General features: G+C 42.4%; 1 protein-coding gene across 1 annotated transcript in view; it reads right to left on the bottom strand.

Annotated features, from left to right (window-relative positions):
- AKAP10 (A-kinase anchoring protein 10) overlaps positions 1-21131 on the bottom strand; it is a 54110-nt gene extending 32979 nt beyond the window's left edge. The window contains exons 1-4 of the mRNA XM_065897124.1: positions 21026-21131; positions 13983-14030; positions 8461-8643; positions 5441-5980 (exon numbers count right to left, since the gene is read on the bottom strand). Of these exons, the coding sequence (XP_065753196.1) occupies positions 5441-5980; positions 8461-8643; positions 13983-14030; positions 21026-21113 (859 nt within the window). The 5' untranslated portion in view covers positions 21114-21131. The remainder of the gene's footprint in view (positions 1-5440; positions 5981-8460; positions 8644-13982; positions 14031-21025) is intronic.
- Between the last annotated feature and the right edge of the window lie 312 nt (positions 21132-21443).

Genomic DNA, 21443 nt, shown 5'->3' with positions numbered 1-21443 from the left:
AGAAATAACAGGTGAGTAATAAGGCCACAGAATAGAAGGTCAACATATAAAAGTCAATCATATTGATATTTCTATGTACTAGCAATGAAAAACACTAGAAACAAAAAATTTTTAATCATACTATTCACAATAGCACCAAATAACAAAACACATTAAGGATCTGTATTCTGAAAACTATACAATGTGGAGGAAAGAAATCAAAGACCCAAGTAAATGAAGACACACATCATATCTGTGGATTTTACGGCTCAATACAGTTAAGACATAAATTCTCCCCAAACTGACCTATAGGCTGAATGCAACTCCAATAAAAATCCCAGCACGGTTTCTTGTAGATATTGACAAGATTATTCTAAAATTTATATCGGGGGCGGGGGGGGGGGGGGGACTTAGAATAGAAAAAACAATTTTGAAAAAGAACAAACTTGGAGGACTCAAACTATCCAATCTTAAGACTCACTACAAAGCTATAGTAATCAAGACAGTGTGGTACAGGTAAAGGAACAGACATATACCAATGGAACAGAACAGAGAGTCCAGAAATAGACCTACACAAATATGGCCACGGTACAAAGGCAATTCAATGGCATAAGAGTAGTCTTTAACTAATAATGTATGGAATGATCCACATGTGACAAGAAAAAAAAAAACACTTGACCTAAGGGCTTCCTTGGTGGCACAGTGGTTGAGAGTCTGCATGCCGATGCAGGGGACACAGGTTCGTGCCCCGGCCTGGGAAGATCCCACATATCGCGGAGCGGCTGGGCCCGTGAGCCATGGCCGCTGAGCCTGTGCGTCCGAAGCCTGTGCTCTGCAACGGGAGAGGCCACAACAGTGAGAATCCCGGGTGCCACAAAAAAAAAAAAAAAACTTGACCTAACCACCACAGCTTGTATCTCACAGGAGAAAATCTTCATGACCTTTGATTAGGCAAAGAGCTCTTATGTATGACTCCAAAAGCACAATCCATAAAGGAAAAAAGTTGATAAATTGGACTTAATCAAAAAAGTCCTTTTGGCCTCTGAAAGATACTGTTAAGAGAATGAAAAGTCAAGGCTATAAACTGGGAGAAAACATTTGCAAGTCACATAGCCAATAAAAGTCTTATAACCAGAACATATAAAGAACCTCAAAATTCAACAATAAAATATTGGGAAAGACTGGAACAATTTACCAAAGATACAGACGGCAAACATGCACATGAAAAAACATTCAACATCCTCAGACATTAGGGAAATGCAAAGTAAAACCACAATGAGATACCACCACACATCTATCAGAATAGCTAAAAAACCCCGCAAATAAACAAAAAGCTGATTACATCAAGCGCTGGCAAGGAAATAAAGCAACTAGAACTCTCATATATTGCTGCTGGGAAAGCAAAATGGTGCAGCCACTCTACAAAACAGTCTGGCGGTTTCTCATATAATTAGACACACATTTAACACATAAATCCACTACTAGGTATTTCTCCAGAGAAATAAAAACTTTTGTCCACACAAAAACCTGTACACAAATGTTTAAAGCAGCTTTATTCATAATCAAAAGCTGGAAACAATCTAAACGTGGTTCAACAGGTGGATGGATAGAACATCCATCCAGCGGAACTTAGCTATAGAAAGCAATGACAGAAACAACATGGGTAAACTTCAAAGCCATTATGCTAAGTGAAAGAAGCCAGTCTCAAAGGCTACATACTATATAAATTCACTTATATGGCACTCCAGAAAAGGCAAAAAAAAAAAAAAAAAAGAGACAGATCAGTGGTTGTCAATTGGTGGGATAGAGGGTTTAACTACAAAGGCGACAGAACTGTTCTTCATCTTGATTGTGATGTGTGGAGTTAAAGAAACCTCAGCTAAAGTTGGAGTGGGGACAGGCCTATAGGGTGAGCTCTCACACCCCGCGAGGCATCCTCATTACCCCAAACAGGAAGAGACCAGCACCTATGTCTCAACGCGAAGGTGTTGTCTATTCTATCATCCAGCAGGAAGAAGAAAACTTTTCTCTGCCCCAGGGCAGCCTAGCCAATCAGACACTGTAGCAGCCCAACCAATGAGAAGGCTCCACACTTTGGACCCCCCAGCTTCCTCTGATGGTCTCCGATTACTACCGGTGCCCTAGCCTTTCCATATAAAAAAAGCAAGCTCCCCTTCTCTGGATTTGCCTATGGTCCACCACAATTCGCATATCTCAAACTGCAATTCTTCTGGCTATTTCCAAGTAAACTTGCTTCTGCTGGTAAAATGACTGGCTATTATATTATTAAAGTTAACAGATGACAGTTACAGGAATCTATGCATGTGTTAAAACTCAAATACACATCAAAAGGTGTCTAATTCACTGCATGCAAAATTTTTAAATAACAAAAAATGAAAAACTAGTACTCTTTTAATTATTCCACTGCTATTGAAATAAATTAACACCAAAACAGTTTCCAAAAACAATAAAGTGTATTACAATCAAAGAAACAGACTTTGGACTTTCATTTCCAGAAACAGGCCTCACTAGATGTTCAAAGAAACACTTCCTAATACTGAATTCTCCCAAAATGCTTTTGAAAACTACATCAGAGGTTGTGGCAAATAGTGAGAAACAGAAACAAGTACAAGCAAGCTCCTTATATGAAAGCTTTGGGACCACTAATATTTTAGCATTCGGAATTTGAGGTTTTTACAGAGGTAACGCACTGTGTTTATATATACCATTTAAAAAATTTTTTTAAGTCGTCATTGAATTTGTTACAATACTGCTTCCAAAGTTGTAACCACTGGACTCCCAGGGAAGTCCCTATATATACCATTTTAATACCCCAGCAGCATGTGAGACGATCGCACTCATGACTGCAATAAGCTCACATCCCTTCAGGTCAAGTTTTGTTCATTTAAAAAACAACTTGTGGGCTTCCCTGGTGGCGCAGTGGTTGAGAGTTCGTCTGCCGATGCAGGGGACACCAGTTCATGCCCTGGTCTGGGAAGATCCCACATGCCGCGGAGCGGCAGGGCCTGTAAGCCATGGCCGCTGAGCCTGCGCGTCTGGAGCCTGTGCTCCGCAGCGGGAGAGCACACAACCGTAAGAGGCCCGTGTACCGCAAAAAAAAAAAAAAAAAAAAAAAAAAAAGAAAAACAACTTGTGATAGGCAAAGCTTTCTGGATTTCTGGACTGCAGACAAGGAATTGTGGACCTGTAGGAGTCAGTACAAATCAAGATGGGCAAAAGTACAAAAGAGAGGGCATTCACCTGAGAAAAACCACCAACTCCAAGAGACTTGAGGCTTGCACTTTCAAGGGCAGCTGCCCAGGGCCCAAACAGGGTAGATTAGACCAAAACCAGGCAGAAGGCCTTAAGAGTTTAGGGCCTGGAAAACCCAAGACAAAAATTCAGTTTTAAGTGATAATGGGATAGTAATGAAGCTGGCCCCAGAAGTATGGCAAAAGCAAATGCAGGGGCTTCCCTGGTGGCACAGTAGTTAAGAATCCACTTGCCAGTGCAGGGACACGGGTTCGAGCCCTGGTCCAGGAAGATTCCACATGCCGCGGAGCAACTAAGACCGCATGCCACAACTACTGAGCCTGTGCGCCACAACTACTGAACCCACGTGCCACAACTACCGACGCCCGTGTGCCTAGAGCCCATGCTCCGCAACAAGAGAAGCCACCGCAAATGAGAAGCCCGTGCACCTCAAGCAAGAGGAGCCCCCGCTCACCACAACTAGAGAAAGCCTGCGTGCAGCAACGAAGACCCAATGCAGCCAAAAATAAATGAATTAAATAAATAAATTTTTTTAAAAAAGCAAATGTAAATACACTCTGCAATAACGCAATTTAATCAGAGTCCTCAAAGAATTACCAAAGATAAAAATCCAAAGATATATATTCACAGCCAAAACCCGTTAAAACCACAGGCTACCAAGAGTGTGAATCTGAAGAAACCAATAAATGCTGATTCAAATACACAAAAACTGGGATATTGGGCTTCTCAGATAATGCATATATGTTTAATAAATTTAAATAAATAAAAAGTAGGCTCAAAAGTGGGATGGAGGGCTAAAGGACTAAGAAACTAAAAAACGACCAGGCAAACCTGAAGAAACAAAACTTCTAGAAATGAAAAATTCACTAACTTTTAGATTAAAATAACATGTTAAAGACTGACTCAATAGCAGATTAGACCCATTTTAAGAGAGAATCAATGAACTAAAAGATCTGAAGAAGTCACCACCAATCTGAAAAGGCTACTATGTATGATTCTAACTACATGACATTCTGGAAAACGCAAAACTGTGGAGACAGGAAAAAGATCAGTGGTTGCCAGGGTCAAATCAGCAGGTATACAGAGATGAACAGGTAGAGCACAGAGGATTTTTAGGGCAGTGAAAATGTTCTGTATGACACCATAATGACAGTTACATGTCGTTATACATTTGCCCAACCCAGAGAACATACAATACCAGGAGTGAACCCTAAAGTAAACTACGGACTTTGGGTAATTACGATGTGCCCAGGCAGGTTCACCGATGCCAACAAGTGCTCCACTCTGGTGGGGGATATTCACAGTGGGGGAGGCGACGCAAGTGCGGGGGCAGAAGGGCATACAGGAAATTTCTGTACCTTCCCCTCAATTACGCTGTGGACCTTAAAACTGCCCTCATAAAGTCTTCGTAGAAAAGAGAAAAGAAAAAAACACACAAGGAAAATCCAGAAAAGAAATCATCTAGACCCCTGAGAAAAGATAAAAGAGAAGAGGACAAGCATGGATTGGAAGCTGTCTAATCAGAATTCCAGGAGGTCATAATTGAAAAGTGAAGAGCCTGTAATTTCCAAACTAACAGAAAAGAGAAAGAGGTGCTGTTGTTGAGACGCCAGGGCTTTAATCCCAGCTCCCACCTGCTGTGTAACCCCCGGAAGTCTCTTCCACCTGCCTAAACCATGGCTTTCTCACATGTAAAACGGGTTAACTGCCTACCTCACAGGGATGCTGTGATTATTCCAAGAAATCCAAGTACACCCCTAGCACAGAACTCAATTAATGTCACCTGCTGGCAATTAAAAAATAATTTTATCTGCAAACTACAGTAAAATAGTAACAAAACTAAGACTGCGGCAGGGCTGAAATCAGCCTATCTGGGTAAGGATCTGATTTCAAAATCTGTGGAAGGGAAAAAGCAGCATGACCCCTAACCCTCCTTCATTTGTTAATTCTGCCAACGTCTTTCTTAGAGGATCCAATCACTGTGGACAGCCCTTCTGTTCCTTTTTCATACACTGACCCTACTCCAGGGCACTACCCAAATACTCCCAGATCTGCAAGTGAGTGTGGGAGAAAACTATTCCAACCCTTTTATTCCCCATCTCAAGTTTCACTTTGTAAACAGATTCAAAAAAATTTTTAAAAATACACAACAAAACAGGATAAAGAGAGACAAAAAACACACACTTACTTTTCATTAATTTTCCTGATAATTCCTTTAGTGGAGAAGAGGGACTATTTCTACTGGCTACTATAAGTCTGGAGGATTCCTGCGTTTCCACGGAACCTCGATGAGCTCCTGTTCTGGCCGTTTCCAGGTGGAGAGAATGGGCACTGTCACATTCCTGGGAAAGCAGCAAGTGATTCTGAGTGTTGCTAGTTCTATTATTCAGGTCAATTCCTTCCAACTGGGCTGAGCTAGAATCCTCCAATCTCTTGTCAAGAGAGTCGGTTACAAAAGCTGCTGTAGTTTCGTGCTTTTTAGAAGGAGAGACAGGTTCAGCCAGTGAGCTCTGCTTCACCGTGTTCAGACTGTGTGCTCTTATTCGGGACCAAGTTGTAGAGTGAAAACTTTCAGCCTCTAACCAAAACTTAACCAAATGCTCCATTCTCCGAAGTTCCATGAATTGAATGAAATAAGGGAGGACAACAGTGTCATGCAAGACTTGTTCAAGGGTCTTTGAAAGACTTGATTTGGTCTCTTGAGTCTGGTAGTCCAGACAAGATCTGCCTAAAAGAAGCAGAAGAGTTAGCAGTTCAGTAACAGACAACAACCGCCAAAACGTACAATAAAAATATTTAAACCACTCAACCTCATTAAAAATCTCAGAAAAGCAAATTAATAGAAGATAACATTTTTGCCTGTCAAACTGAAAAATGTTTTTTTAAAAAAATAACAAGCACTAACCAGGGCATAGCAAAACGGATGATGAGAATGTAAAATGGCAAGACCTCTTTGGATTTTCAATCCAGTAACTCCATTTCTAGGAACTTATCCTGAGGAAAAATTGTGGATGTGTGGATATAGCCAGAAAGATGTTATGAACTCTTAGCATTATTTATAACAAAATAAAGAGCTAGCTCTGCGATTTTATCTTTAAAAATAAAACCAAACTTAATAAAACTTAATAGAAGTTTATTTTATAGTTAACTAAATTTAGGTTATGATTATAACCACAAGCTAATTATCAGAATAAAGAAAAAAATAAAAAAATTTTAACTTTCACAGCATGACATAAAGAGGCTCATTTTCATAAAATTCACTGAGGGCTTCATCAGTTTTTCAAAAGGGTTCTTCTTAATCCTTTGATGTTTCTTCTGAAGCACTTCGTGTATCATCATCCTTGCTAACTATCCTACTGTCAATGTTAACGAGTCCATCTCTGCCAACATCTCTTTTCGTGAACTTCAGGAAATCCCGATCCATTGTAAGACTTTAAGCACTTTTTAAAATCAAACTTCTAATTTTGAGATACTGGCAGATTCATGTGCAGGTAGAAGAAGAAACACAGAGAGAACCTGTGCACCCTCTACCCAGTTTCCCCTATGGTAGCACCTTTCGAACTGCAGTTCAATATCACACCAAGATACTGACGCTGACACAACCCATCAACCGTGTTCAGATTTCCCCCATTTTACCAGCACTCACTTGTGTATTTAGTCCTATGCAATTCTGTCCCATGTGTAGATTCGTGTAAACACCACCAAGACACGGAACAGCCCCGTGACACAAAGGTGCCTCATGCGGCCTCTCACGGCTGCCTCCTCCACCCCAGGCAACGGCAAGCGCTCCTCTGTCTCCCATTCTACCTCTCCGCCATCCCCAGAACGGAGAAACATTTCTCTCTCAGCATAATCCCCTTGAGATTCGCCCAAGCTGTCATGTGTCTCAAGAGCTTGTTCTTTTTTCTACTGCTGAGTAGTGTTCTGTGGTATGAATGTACCGGTTTGTTTACCGCTCACCTGTTGAAGGACATCCAGTTTTTGGCTTTTAAGCTGCTATGAACACTGGGGTACAGGTTTTTTTGTGGACATAGGTTTCCATTTCTCTGGGATAAATGCCTAAAACTGCAATGGCTGGGTCGTATGGTAACTACATGATTAGCTTTGTAAGAAGCCGCCAAACTGTTTTCCGGAGCAGCTCTACCATCTGACGTTTCCACCAGACACACGAGTAACCCAGTGACTCACAAGTTTACTTTGTGACCAACACAAATGCCATCTGCAGTGCACTGCTGAGGGTGACCCACAAAGACTCCGACACCTCAGCTCTGAATACACACAAATGTTAAGCAGAGAGAGGTATCAGAAGAGGGACTAATTTTAGTAAAGTCGATCCATTCACAGATTTTTTTCAATTTATGATAAACTGACAATTTTTATAAGTACAGAAATTTGGGCAACAAATATTCAGAAAACAAGGATCTCCTGCACGTCTTTTCTTTTTTTGCGGGGACAGGGAGGAATTATTTTAACATAACAGAGATCCTACTGTACATACCACTATGTGACCACCTTTTTTCACTTTAACATATCTTAGACATTTCTCAATGTCTTCTGAAGGCTTTCATATAGCTACACAGTATTCCAGAGTATGGGTATATCACAATTGGATTACTTCTCTATTAATGGATATTTGTATGTTGTTCCTAATTTTTTGCTATCATAAACATTACTGCAATGAATAGCCTCATACATACTTGTACATATATTTTTGTGCACATATGGGAGCATATCTGAGGGCTACATCTTATACTTTACCTTTCGATAAATACTTGCAAACTGCCTTCCAAAAAATCTTTACCAATTTATACTTCCACTATACAGAAGTGGCTATTTCTCTGCATCTACATTAACATCCCAATTATCAAACTTTAAATATTTGCCAGTGTGTTAGGGGGAACATTAACTCATTATTTTAATTTGCATTTCACTAGTATTACTGCAGTGAGGCATCCTTTTCATATATTTAGTGGCCAAATGTATTTCTTTTTCTGGAAATGGCCCATTTTTCTACCGGGCCTGCTTTTTATATTTATAGAAACACAACATGGAGTCATCCATTAATTACACTTATAGCTGTTATTTCAGTTAAAACATTTTTTTCAAAGTCCCATCCAATTACACAGTTCGGTATCCTTTGGCAGGAATTTCACATATTATACTCATTTCCTCCTCCTAGGAAGTTAACAAAAACTCAAAGTCACTTACCCAGGTCACCAAAATGAGCGGCCTCCATGTGGCTGGGCTGCTTCTTAAGTGTTGCCGTCCTACTACTTGAAAAGGAGTCCATGTTGGCAGAAATGGCATTGATTGCAACGTGACTTGGTCCTGCAGCCTCCAGCAAGGCATGATTTTTAGTGCTTTTTTGTGGGGAATGTACGGATATTGAAGCTATAATTTTTCAAAAAATTGTTAAAAATTAAACACAATTTGATAGTCTAAAACTGTCTCCTAAGAGGGCTTTAAGGGAACTTGAAAAATTAGATTTTGTAACACCTCTCTTAAGTACATACACTCAACAAAAATACTTGGGGAAATGGTAAATTAACCAAGCAGCAGAAAATTGGAAAGAAATGTCCTACTATTATTTGTAATTCTCAAAATACTGTGCCAAAAATGTAACTTAAAAGAGAGATTGGGCTTCCCTGGTGGCGCAGTGGTTGAGAGTCCGCCTGCTGATGCAGGGGACGCAGGTTCGTGCCCCGGTGCCCCAGTCCGGGAAGATCCCACGTGCCGCGGAGCGGCTGGACCTGTGAGCCATGGCCTCTGAGCCTGCGCGTCCGGAGCCTGTGCTCCGCAACAGGAGAGGCCGCAAAAGTGAGAGGTCCGCGTACCGCAAAAAAAAAAAAAAAAAAAAAAAGAGATCTTTCTTTGAGTTCTCTTTGAGAACTCTACTGAAGACAGAAAGTACCAAAGGCAGCAAACATTCTGAAACATGGACCCTTTTCAATTCCTTAATACTTGCTTGCTGAAGGAACAAAATTAAAATTCCAAAATAAAAGCTTACAGGAAAAAAATTAGAAAAATACCCTTCAGGATACTTATTTTACTTTTTAATTGAATAACAAAATTCCACCGTCTAATAAAAACTGATCAAAGTTCAAGCTGCCTAAAGATGAAGCATACTTAAAAATTCACATAATATATTTTCTTCAGTAGTCTGAAGAAATATTAATATCATCCTTTTGACTTCAGAATAAAGAGGTTAGTCACCAATGTGTTAGTAGGATATCAACAACTCCATATTATAATACGGTCAAAGTAACCCTATGAACTTGTTGCTACAGCTGAATTAACATTCCACCTATCCCGTTTATTCTACACAAATATCAAAGACTCTCATGAAAGGTTTTTAAGAAGTTTTGGTTTTGTGCATTGCTATAGCAAGAAGGCTAGAAACATACAGGTCACTGAGCATTCCACACCCTCAATATAAATACTCTCAGATGACTAAACTTCTGTCTACTAGCACCACTTATTTTACTGAGCAGTCAATTTATGATAAACTGGTCAACAGATAAGTGCTCTCAATCTTAGCAAACGGTTCCCGGACACAGAATCTGAGTGACACCACGTAATACCTCCTATGAAGAATACATAGTACTGTAATTCAATCTATTACTGTGAGATGTGTTTACAGGATAAAGCAGATGAGAATGTTTATCTTAGGCATATGTATTTATCAGTCATTCAATAAGAGCTGGGAGAATTATGCAATGGAGTTGTCTTCAAATGATTTTTTCAATTTTAGAAGGAAGTTGTTTTTTGTTTTTATTTTTATGATAAATTGAAGGGAGCAGAATCATTTTGGTAGGTTTATAAACAATAATATGTAGTTTTTTTGTACAGACAAGCTACAAATACCCTGCATCAAGAACAGTGAGACTTTCTGATTGTTTCCTAATTAGACGTGTATGATGATGTGAAATAATACTAACTCATCTGTGCAAGCCTTCTTCTCTCTTTCTTAATTCTCTGTTAGAGCCACCTCTCTCACACTCGCCCTCTTAGCATCCCACCCCCAGGCCTCGAGGTCCCGTACTCTTCCCCCTTCTCCTCTCCCAAGAGCTCCTCCCTCTCCTCTTTAACGCACATATCAGCGCCCACAGGGCCAGACATGGCATCCACCACTCCTCTGCTTCCCAAGGTTCTCTGTTCTTCTTTTACTCCTTCTGCTGGAAGGCACATTTATTCTCAAACCTTCAGTTATTACTAGAGCAATCTTTTCCAAGCTTTTTTTTTAGCTGTAAGCTCCCCCCACCCAAATAAACTTAAGTGGGACCTTGATATGTCTGTAAAATAGATAAAACTTTAGCTAAAACAGATATGCAAAATCTAAATTGTTATCTAAAATAGACAAAACAGAGTTAACTGTAACTCTGGCTGATTCAAGGAGAAAGTCTCACACATGCGCTTGATTCGGGCCCTCCCAGTGCCAGCTCCAAGGGCTCACCCCTGCAGAGCTGGAGGCAGAGGGGACCCTGACCCGATCTCAGGCTGACCTCTGAGCTCAGCTTCCAGCCTGTGGCTCTAATTATTTGCTACTAACCAACCTCTCATTTGTCATCTTTACCATCTCAAGACCAATTTTTCCAAACGTCAAACTTAAAACATCTTCTTCCAGACTAATTCTCCTCTCATTTCCCTATCTCTGTCAATCCACCAGTCCCTAAAGCTCAAGAGCTTGGACCCACTCTTCTCACTACACCTGTTTACATGTCAAGATCTGTTGACTTTTCCTTCAAGATACTGACCTGTTTATTTTCAACACCACACCCTTAGTACAGGCCTTCCTGTATCACAGCAAAGCACTTCTAGGGTCTCCATCCTACATGACTCTTTCAGACTAACCTCTATAAATGCCATATGTAAAGCATCAACATCCTGCTCAAAAGCCCATAGTGGTTCCCTGTTTTCTCCGTCTCAACTCTTTTCTGGTCTTTAAGATCCTCTACAATCTGACCTCAATCTATCTTAAAAATTTCCTTTTAGTAGTCTGAAGGTCCTTCTGCCCAGTATATACTCAAAGAAATAAGAAGCTGGGCTGGTAAGGGAAAGAGGAAGAATTGACTCTCATTCAAATCCTTCTTATCATTCAAATTTCATACACATTAAGCCTCACTTCTATAAAGGCTTCCCTATGCTCCAGAAAACATCTGCTCATCTCAAATTCCTCTGAACTCCCTGTAATACTAATAACTAACAACTAATCCAACATATCAAGGGCCTACTCTGTTAAAACTAGATGGTAGTAGCTACCAATATAAAACCTACTATGTACAAGGCACTGTACTGGTTTCTTTTCTTTCTTTCTTTCTTTTTTTAATAAATTTATTTATTTTTGGCTGCGTTGGGTCTTTGTTGCTGCACGTGGGCTTCCTCTAGTTGCGGAGAGAGGGGGCTACTCTTGTTGCAGTAGGCAGGCCTCTCATTGTGGTGGCTTCCCTTGTTGCGGAGCACAGGCCCTAGGCGTGCAGGCTTCAGTAGTTGCAGCACATGGGCTCGGCAGTTGTAGCTCACGGGCTCTAGAGCGCAGGCTCAGTAGTTGTGGCGCACGGGCTTAGATGCTCCGCGGCACGTGGGATCTTCCCGGACCAGGGCTCGAACCCACGTCCTCTGCATTGGCAGGTGGGTTCTTAACCACTGCGCCACCAGGGAAGCCCTGTACTGGTTTCTTGATGTACTTTTTTGGGGGTACATTGTTTCATTTATCTCTCACAACAATGCTGCAAGACCAGTATTTTCCTCATTTTGGAGATGAATACACAAACAGAACAAAGTTAAGTGCTTTGCCCTAAGTCAATAAGGTAGTAAAGAGGCATTGCAACAGGCAGGATTTCAACCTCGGTCTGCTAGACTATAGAAAATCACTCTTTTATCTGGTTACTTGGACTGTAGAATTATTGTGGTTAAGATAACGTGTGTAAATGGATGTCTCAAGAGCACCTCCCAGCCACCATAGCAAAAAGGAACAGGTACTGGCCCAGTGTGGTTCTCCACCAGCCACAGTGTTAGGCCTGCCAGAAAGCTGGGTGCCAGGCTTAGCTTCTTCGCCCTCATACCTAATCGAGAACAAAGCTCTACCTATTCCACCTCCCACACGGCTCTGTCCAGGTCTCTTTATCTCTACCACTGCTGATTGAGCCCAAGCCATCTGTGCATCATCTGATTCATGCTCCTCTTCCTACCACCAATTTGTAAGTTCACCGAGGGCAGGATCTGGATCCAAGTCTTTTTTGTTCACTGTTACAGCCACAATTTTTGTCTAACACCTAGAACAGAACAGGTGCTCAATAAACCATAGTTATTATGATTTTGGTTTATTTGCTACTGTTCTGGGTCTGAGTCTGTCCTTCTAATCAGACTGCAAACTTCTTGAGGGCCTGTTTCCCTGCTGCGTCTGTGTTATTCTAAAGTTAAGGCAGTGGGGCTTCCCTGGTGGCGCAGTGGTTGAGAGTCCGCCTGCCGATGCAGGGGACGTGGGTTCGTGCCCCGGTCCGGGAAGATCCCACATGCTGCGGAGTGGCTGGGCCCGTGAGCCATGGCCGCTGAGCCTGCGCATCCGGAGCCTGTGCTCCGCAACGGGAGAGGCCACAGCAGTGAGAGGCCCGCGTACCACAAAAAAATAAATAAATAAATAATAATAATAAAGTTAAGGCAGTGAACGTGAGCACAGACTATGTGCTGTCATAAACAGAGTACAAGCATGGAGTGTTTTAGCCTGGGACAGATTGAGGAGTTAGGTAGGCCAATCCCCTTGTTGTACAAATGAGGAAAGTTCCCCCAGGTCACACTGTCGGAGGCTCGTGCCTCCGACATCGAAGTCCCTCCTGCTACTGCAATCAAGGCTAGACTTCACAAGCCTCTGCTTGCTGAGGGCTTGAAGTCTTTACCAATATCAATCAAATTCTCCTTAAAAAAGGCAATATGAACCAACTGGCTTTAAATTATCAGAAATAAGCAGAAAATAAGGCTGTAAGCGACCTTACTTCTTCCCTAATCTTACAAACCTCTAAGTTATTGATTAGTGTCCCTCTGGAGCATATGGAGTTACTACTCAATGCTAGCCACACAACATACAAACATTTAAAAGAAAAATCTAAATAAGTGGCAATCTTTAGAATTCACGTAAATAAATTACATCTATGAAATTTGTACGTAATGGTCATGAAAGTAATTTTCACTATAATTTTCCCTTTTCAATTTTTGTACACTGACATAATGAAATCAGTCAAAACTACGCAGAGATTACAATCTTAAAGAAACATGCTCTTGCCTATAAATAAGGACAATATATTGATTCCAATAAAGGACTCCAAATAAATTTTAGGTTAAGGCCATTCATCCAAAGTAATAAGGAAGTGAAAACTGTAAGCATCCATACTTCCAGATAAACCACAGAAAACCAGGCTTCATAAGTCAGTGGTCAGACTACTCAGTAAAGAGTATTTTTTGCTTTTTTTTTTTTTAAATACAGTCAACTAATTGCTTTTGGGGAATAATCAAATGCGTGATTAGTAAGGACGACACTGGTTCACTGAAATCACTAGGACAACCAATAAATGCTTAGTAAAAGTCTATTATATGGTGGGTGTTGAAGAGTATATAAGTTAACAGGGAAATATGTCACAGTCATAAGTAATTATAAAAGAAGGCAGAGACGATTAACGGCAAAATAAGGGAGAATGTAACAGGATGAAAGAGTTCATCACTGCAACATGCTGACTCACCTTTAATTGACTTGACATCTGAGGTCTTCTCTTGCTCTTTGCCTTTCACTGGAACAGAAGAGAGCACCATGACCAACTTCTACAGCCAGAAACCCCCTTCCAGACCTTGTAAAAATCACACCAGCTCTATTCTGACAGGTGAGTGTGTTCAAAGTTCCGCAACATCGGGCGAGCTGCCCTGGAGTGGGGCAGGGCAGTTGTCAGGGGAAGTTTCTCTCAGGAAGTGATCTTTGAACAGCATTTGGTCAAGTACGCTCAGAGCTTAAGGAGAGACAAGGTCAGAACACCTGGGTTCAAATCTGGGCTCTGCCATTCAATAGCCATGTGATGCTGGACAAGTTACTTTAATTCTCTGGGGTCTCAACTTCCTTCATTTACAAAACTAGGTCACTGTTATGAGTTAGTAGAGTCATTTCAACAGGCAGGATTTCAACCCTGGTCTGCTAGACCCTAAAAAAAATCACTCTTTTACCTCTGGTTAAAAACTCGGACTGTAGAATTACTGTGTGGTTAAGATAATGTGTGTAAATGGACATCTCAAGAGCACCTCCCAGCCAGCATACCAAAACCGAACATGTACTTGCCCAGTGTGGTTCTCCATCAGCCACAGTGGAGACTACCTAATAGGGCTGTGGATGAAAACATAAGTACTTGTAAAGGGCTTACAAGAGGAGCTAGGACACAGTAAACTTAAGACGCTAGTTAACATTATTACCATGTGCCACTCACTACTAGATGCAACCTGAAGAAAAAGACAGAGTTCTCTGGTTGTGTAACATCTCTGACTTCCTGTGTATCCCTGCCACAGCATCAAATACAAATATTCTAAAATTACAAACATTCTAAAACTTCTACTACTCAAGCTTTAACAACTGTCTCTTAAAAAATTATACCATTTTGGGCTTCCCTGGTGGCGCAGTGGTTAAGAATCTGCTTGTCAATGCAGGGGCCAAGGGTTCAAGCCCTGGTCCGGGAAGTTCCCACATGCCACAGAGCAACAAAGCCCGTGCGCCACAACTACTGAGCCTGTGCTCTAGAGCCCGCGAGCCACAACTACGGATGCCCGCATGCCTAGAGCCCGTGCTCCGCAACAAGAGAAGCCAACACGATGAGAAGCCCACGCACCACAACGAAGAGTAGCCCCCACTCTCCGCAACTAGAGAAAGCACACATGCAGCAAGGAAGACCCAACGCAGCCAAAAATAAATAAAATAAATTTTTAAAAAATTATACCATTTCTCCTCTATTACACAAAACACTGGAAATTCTAATGCAGACACACTAGCAAGATCACATGCAGGAAGGAAGGGGCATGGTAGCTCAAGCCAAGTGAGAAACTTACGGGATCTGACACAGCCCACTTTACTTTTCTTATGTTTTTTCTTTTTTATAAAATAACTAATTAATTTTTTTTTGGCTGCGTCGGGTCTTTGTTGCAGTGCACAGGCTTTCTCTAGTTGCAGCAAGTGGGGGCTACTCTTCGTTGTGGTGCCTGGGCTTCTCATTACGGTGGCTTCTCTTGTTGCAGAGCACGGGCTCTAGGAGCGCAGGCTTCAGTAGTTGTGGCACGTGGGCTCAGTAGTTGTGGCTCATGGGCTCTAGAGCACAGGGTCAGTAGTTGTGGTGCATGGGCTTAGTTGCTCCACGGCATGTGGGATCTTCCTGAACCAGGGCTCGAACCCGTGTCCCCTGCACTGGCAGGCGGGTTCACAACCACTGTGCCACCAAGGAAGCCTAGATTTTCTTGAATATTCTATGTATGCCATCATATTATCTGTGAATAATGACTCTTGTTCCCTTTCCCTCACAAAACTTAACTTTTCCATCTTTTTTTCATGTGTGTGCTGTTGTGAAGACTATGCTAGCTTTCCTTCTGTTTGTATATCCCTGATATGTTTCTCCATCCTTTTACTTTTAACTTTCCCATGACCTTTTTAACATTTAAACAGTACAGGAAACCAATCTGAAGATCACCATCTTTTTATTGTCTGGGTTAACCCATTTCTTTTTATTGTGATTACTGCTCTTTATTTCTAAAAAGAACATTCTTAAAACTCTAACTATGACGACGAATTTGTTGACTTCTCCTGGTAATTCTGTACATTTTGTTTTATACCTTTTGAAACTGATTTAGGTACAAACAAGCTCACAGTTTTATCTTCCTAGTACCCTTTTCGCTTCATCATAATTTACAGGCCTTCTTAGCCTTAATGGTATTTTATGCTTTAAAGTATTTCATCTACCACACAAACTTTCTTCTAGTTAACTTTGCCTGATATATCTTTGCATCCATTTATTTTCAGTTTCTCTACGTCCTTATGTTTTGGTTGTATCTCTGGTAAATAGGTGCATTTTGGCTTATTACCCAACTTGAGTCTTTATCTTTTAGTCCATCTTTATACGGACTTTTGTTAGATTTTTTAGCCATAGAGATTTTATTCTATTTATATTTAAAGCGGTTTATTTCTGTCATCTTATTTTGCACTATTTCTTCTATAAGAAATAATAAATTTTATTATGAAACATTTAAAACAAAGGCAAGACTAGACCTTAATATGAGGAACACTCAGGTTTAGCAAATCTTAACATTATGCCATATTTGTTTCAGAAGAATTTTTAAGAGAAATAAAACACTGCAGTTACAACTAAAGTCCCTGCCTCAACTCATTCCCCCTCTTCCTAGAGAAAAAAATTTCAGAAATGGAATGTTTATGGTTTCCATCATTTTTACTCTTTAATATATTTATGTATTCATAAACAGGTTATAGCATTGTTTGAAGGTTTTTAAACAAGTGGTTGTGTCGATTGCCATCTCCAGCTGCAGTGTATCCTAATCAAATCTTGATACAGCCAGGCTTTAATCCCAACTCCTAAGGTCTTCTCAAGAACTTCACTCTTGCAAGTAACCTCTCTTTGGTATCATTTTCTCCCTCTCTACCGGATCTTTCCTAGAACAAACGTGCTTAGCATCTTTTACCTTAAAAACAACCACCACCCCACCCTTACCCCAATGGCCCCTTCCAGCCCCTTCCCCGTTTGCCCCTCCTTTTTGAAATATTGTCTTCTCTTAGCTCCCGTGGTATTGTACTCCTGTATCACTGGCGTTTTCTTGTCGATTCTCCTTTGCCAATGACTCATGCTCCTCAACTTCTAAAAGCTGGATTAACCCCGGAGCTCTCTCCTTGTCTACAGCATGGCAGGAGATTCTACCTGGCCACTGTAGAGGGTTGTAGAGGGTTCTACCTGGCCTTCCTAGTAAGAGGGTTGTATCCTGGCACACAACTGGCTAGCTTCTCTCCATTTCCCAGAAGCCCCTGAGTTAATTAACTGTGACCGTATGACTCGGTCCTCAGCAATGAAGTGTGAACAGAAGAGGTATGTGCCATTTCTGGCCAAAGCTTCTCTTTCCCCTTATCAGGAGTCAGAAAGCTGACAGAAGGGACTAAGATCTGGCTTTGATCACACAGACTATACCCTAAGAGAAAGAGGAATAACACAATGGGAGGAAAACGATGCCTGAATGATCGTGAAGCAAAGCCACCTGATGACCAGGGACTTGGACAGTTACACAAGATAGAGATAAAGGCCTACCTTGTTTGAGCCATTGTACTTAGTGTCTCTTTGTCACGGTACCTTAGCCTTTCAACACAACTAATTCATATCCCATATGTACGCCACAGATGAGCTCACTTAGGCCTGTGTCTTTAACCATCATTTATGCAAAATACTTCTAAGTCCAGATTCAGCACCAAATTCTGATCCCCTCCCAGAACTACAGACCTGTACATCCAACTGCCTCCTTGACATATCCACACGGATGTCCAAGAGTTTCTGCAAACTCACAACTGCCGGAAGAGAGCTCTGGACTCCTCCTACCTCAAGCTCGAAGCTTTCCAAAGCTTTCCCAGTTTTCCTTCACTCCAATCATTTACTCAAGTCATGCTATCTCTATCTCTAAAACATGCCCCATTGCCCTTCACTCCCAGCACATTTCAGCCTTCTTTCTGTCCTTGAACAAACCCTGCTCTTTCCTGCCTCAGGATGTTTGTATTACCAGTTCTTTCCAGCCAGAATGCAGTTCCTTTTACCTTTGCAAGGCTGGCTCTCCTTCCTCATTGAGACCTCAATTTAAATACCATCTGCTCAGACAAGCCTTTCCTCACTATCCAAGCACAAATTGTCATCTGGTGATCTGCTCCCACATCACTGTTCAAATTCCCTGCACAGCACTTATTACTTCCTACTTTAATTATTCAACAAATATTTACTAACTTCCTAACTATATCCCAGGCACTAATCTAGACATGGGGATACAGCCATGAACAGAAATCATCTTCCATCCTAATAAAACACATAGTACAGCAGATGATGACAAATGCTACAGAAAAAATAAAGTAGTGTGACGGGAGGGGAGTGCAGGGTCTGGGGACTACAGTCTTAAGCAAGCTAGTCAGAGAAAGCTTCACTAAGATGTCAGTTAATCAAAAACCTGAAGAAGATGGGGGACAAAATAGGCACATATCTGTGGGAAGAGGTTTCAGGCAGAGAGAATAAGTGCAAAGGCCCTGAGGTGGGAATGTACTTAACAACAAGGAGGCCAATATAAATGGAAGAATGATGGAGAAAGAAAGCAGGAGATGAACACAGAGAAGAAATGGGACCTAGATTATGGAGGGCCATGTACAGAAAGCCACTGAGGGAATCTGAACAGAGGTGTGGCAGAATGCATTTCGAGAATACACCAGAGGCATCAAGAATGGAAGAAGGGAAACCAAATTGAAGCCTATAGTAAAATAATCCTGCTTCCTTGATCTTCACAAAACCAGCTTCCTCTTGACATTTAAGCTGAGATCTGAATGACACCCCTCAGAGGACTTCCTTAACCACCCAACCTAAATAGAGATGACTCCCTAGACCAGGGTGTTAATGGTCAGGGATGGTGAGAAATGGTTGGATTTGGGTATATTCTGTGGTAGACCTAACAGATCAGATATACAGTAGGAGAGAAAGAGGTTCAGGAAGGTATTAAAGTTTTAGCCTGAGCAATTAAAAGGCCAGAAATGTAATTTGTTAAGATGAGAAAAAGTGATGTACAGGTTCAGGAGGACTAAATCTAAGGGGAAATTTTAGATACAGTAGGCTAAAGATTTATCTATTAGACATCTATTAGGTAGAGGTATAAAGTGGACCAACGGTTGGATACACAGTCTGAATTCAGGGCAGAGAATCCAAGCTGGAGATGTAAATTTGGGAGTCATCAGCAGATAGGTGGTATTTAAAAATGGTATTCAGAGACTGGATGGGATCCCTAAATAAGACCATCTCCAGTTTCTATTCTTGCCACATCCAGTTTCCAGAAAGCATCTAGGATGATCTTTTTAAAACATAAAAAGAGATCAAATCACCCCTCTTTAAAATTTTAAAAGTAATATTGTTTCTGCACTTGGAATAACACCTAACCATGACCTACAAAGCTCTGAATCATCTGATCCTTGTGTACCTCTCTAAGCCCGAGTCACAGTGGGCTTTTCTTTCTTGAAGGGCACCAAACTCTTATCCCCCAGCCTCTGAACACGTTATTCCCTGTGCCTAGAATGCTCTTCCCTGGCCTCTGTATGTTACCTCCTGCTGTTCCTTCAGCTCTAAGTTTCAAGGTCACCTGCTGAGGCCTTTGACTAACATCAAACCAAAATATGTTTCTTCTCTCAAGCTCTTTCATAACACTGTATTCAATTTGTAAACAGAGAGAGGGAGACAGAGAGAGAGAGAGAGATTTATTGTCCGTCTACCCCAGCAGACAACAAGCTCCACGGATATAAGGATTTTGTCTTGTTCAGTGCTTAATACTGAGCGCCTAGCACAGTGCCTGGCAAACAGTGGACGTTCAAAAGTATTTGTTGAATAGAGACAACAGTCTATTGTGCAACATGCAATTTGCCTCATTATACACAGAATGCTCCCCCCCCCCGAAAAAAACACTACAACTAACCATTCCAACACTCAAACAAATTAGAGAGCTATTAACTATACCAAGGTACCTTACCAATAAAGCTTCCTTGTACCATTTTACCACTTTCATTCATTCAGAGTGCTTTTCATTCACTCATCACACGGCATCAGTTATTAAAACTCTGTGCGTACTTAAAAAGAAATCTTTAATTTATAGAGTTGAATGGGGTCTTTAGGAATCATTGAATTCTCAGGTGAGAGAGGAAAGAGGGTTAACATTTTTCTGTCCCAGGTGACAGAGTTAGTAGCAGAGCTGTCACATGAACCTAAGTCCCTGATTTAGTTTAGTGCTTTCCCAAAAACCCGTTTTTGTCTGGTAAATTTTCCCAGAAGCAACGAGAATCGATACAAGAACCACTAATCAACCCAGAAGGCCCACACTTCTCCGTTCTGGATACGTACGTACAGGTAACGAAACGCCAACAACCTTACCCAGGCTCAAAATCAAGCTGCCTCTACTCAAAAATTGGTCAGCTACTACTGAAAATCAGAAATATAAGCAGTTTGCTTCTGAAGTTTGGGTGCCAGGACTTAGTAAACTTGCTAATCCATCAAATGAAGGAGTCGTTTTCGTTAGGAGACTTTTAGCCATAAGTTAAGCACTGTCACTTCAGGGACAGCAGAAACCCGCTCCCCCACCCCACCCCCCGAAAAAAGGGGAAACTGGAAAAGAGCACTAGTTGAAGAAAACAATTTTTTCACGTGTTGCTTGACATAAACCCCTCAATATTCTGACAAGTCCGAGACTTCCGTAAACAAAGCACGGAAGGAATTCCCTTCTTCTGGTTACAAACGCACACACACGCACCACCCCGCCCCCGAAAAGCTGTATGTCCGCAAAAGGCACCACTCCGCGCGGGTCCCGGCACACACTTCGGAACCGGCTGGGCGCCCGCCCGCCCGCGCGGAGGCCCCGCTCCCTCTCGCAAGACCGCGGGCGCGGCGCACAGAGCGTCCTTCCGCGCCGAGGCCTCGGCCTCGCCACCACCCGCCGCCCCAGGCCCGGCCCCGCGCCCGTCCGCGCCCCTCGTTACCTTTCCGCCGGAAGAAGGACATGGCGGGGCCCGGGTCGGGGCGGAGGGCGCGGGGGGACTGGCGCGGAGAGGGCCCGGCTCCCCTCATTCAGCAACCGGCCCGGACTTCCGGGTCCGCAGCGGCCGCCGCGCTAGGCCGAAAAGAGACCCGTCTTCCGGGTGTGGGCCCCGCCGCCTCCTGGAGACGTGCCGGTAGCTCCCGCCGCCATGTTAACAACAAGCCGCCCGCCCGGAGTTCCGGTCCTTCCCCGCGCGGGGCTTCACGGGAGGCCGCGCGCCGACCCCGCCCCCGCCCGCGGCGGGACGCGCCCGCGCCGCCCACGTGACGCGCGCGCGCAGCCTGCGCTCGGCCCGGGACCCCGTGGCTCTCGCGGGCTGGGACTGCGCGGGCGCTGCCCGAGACGAGCCAACCCTCCCG

This window comes from Phocoena phocoena, chromosome 19 (assembly GCF_963924675.1).
Source record: "Phocoena phocoena chromosome 19, mPhoPho1.1, whole genome shotgun sequence".
NCBI lineage: Eukaryota > Metazoa > Chordata > Mammalia > Artiodactyla > Phocoenidae > Phocoena > Phocoena phocoena.
This window is presented reverse-complemented; position numbering and strand designations above follow the sequence as displayed.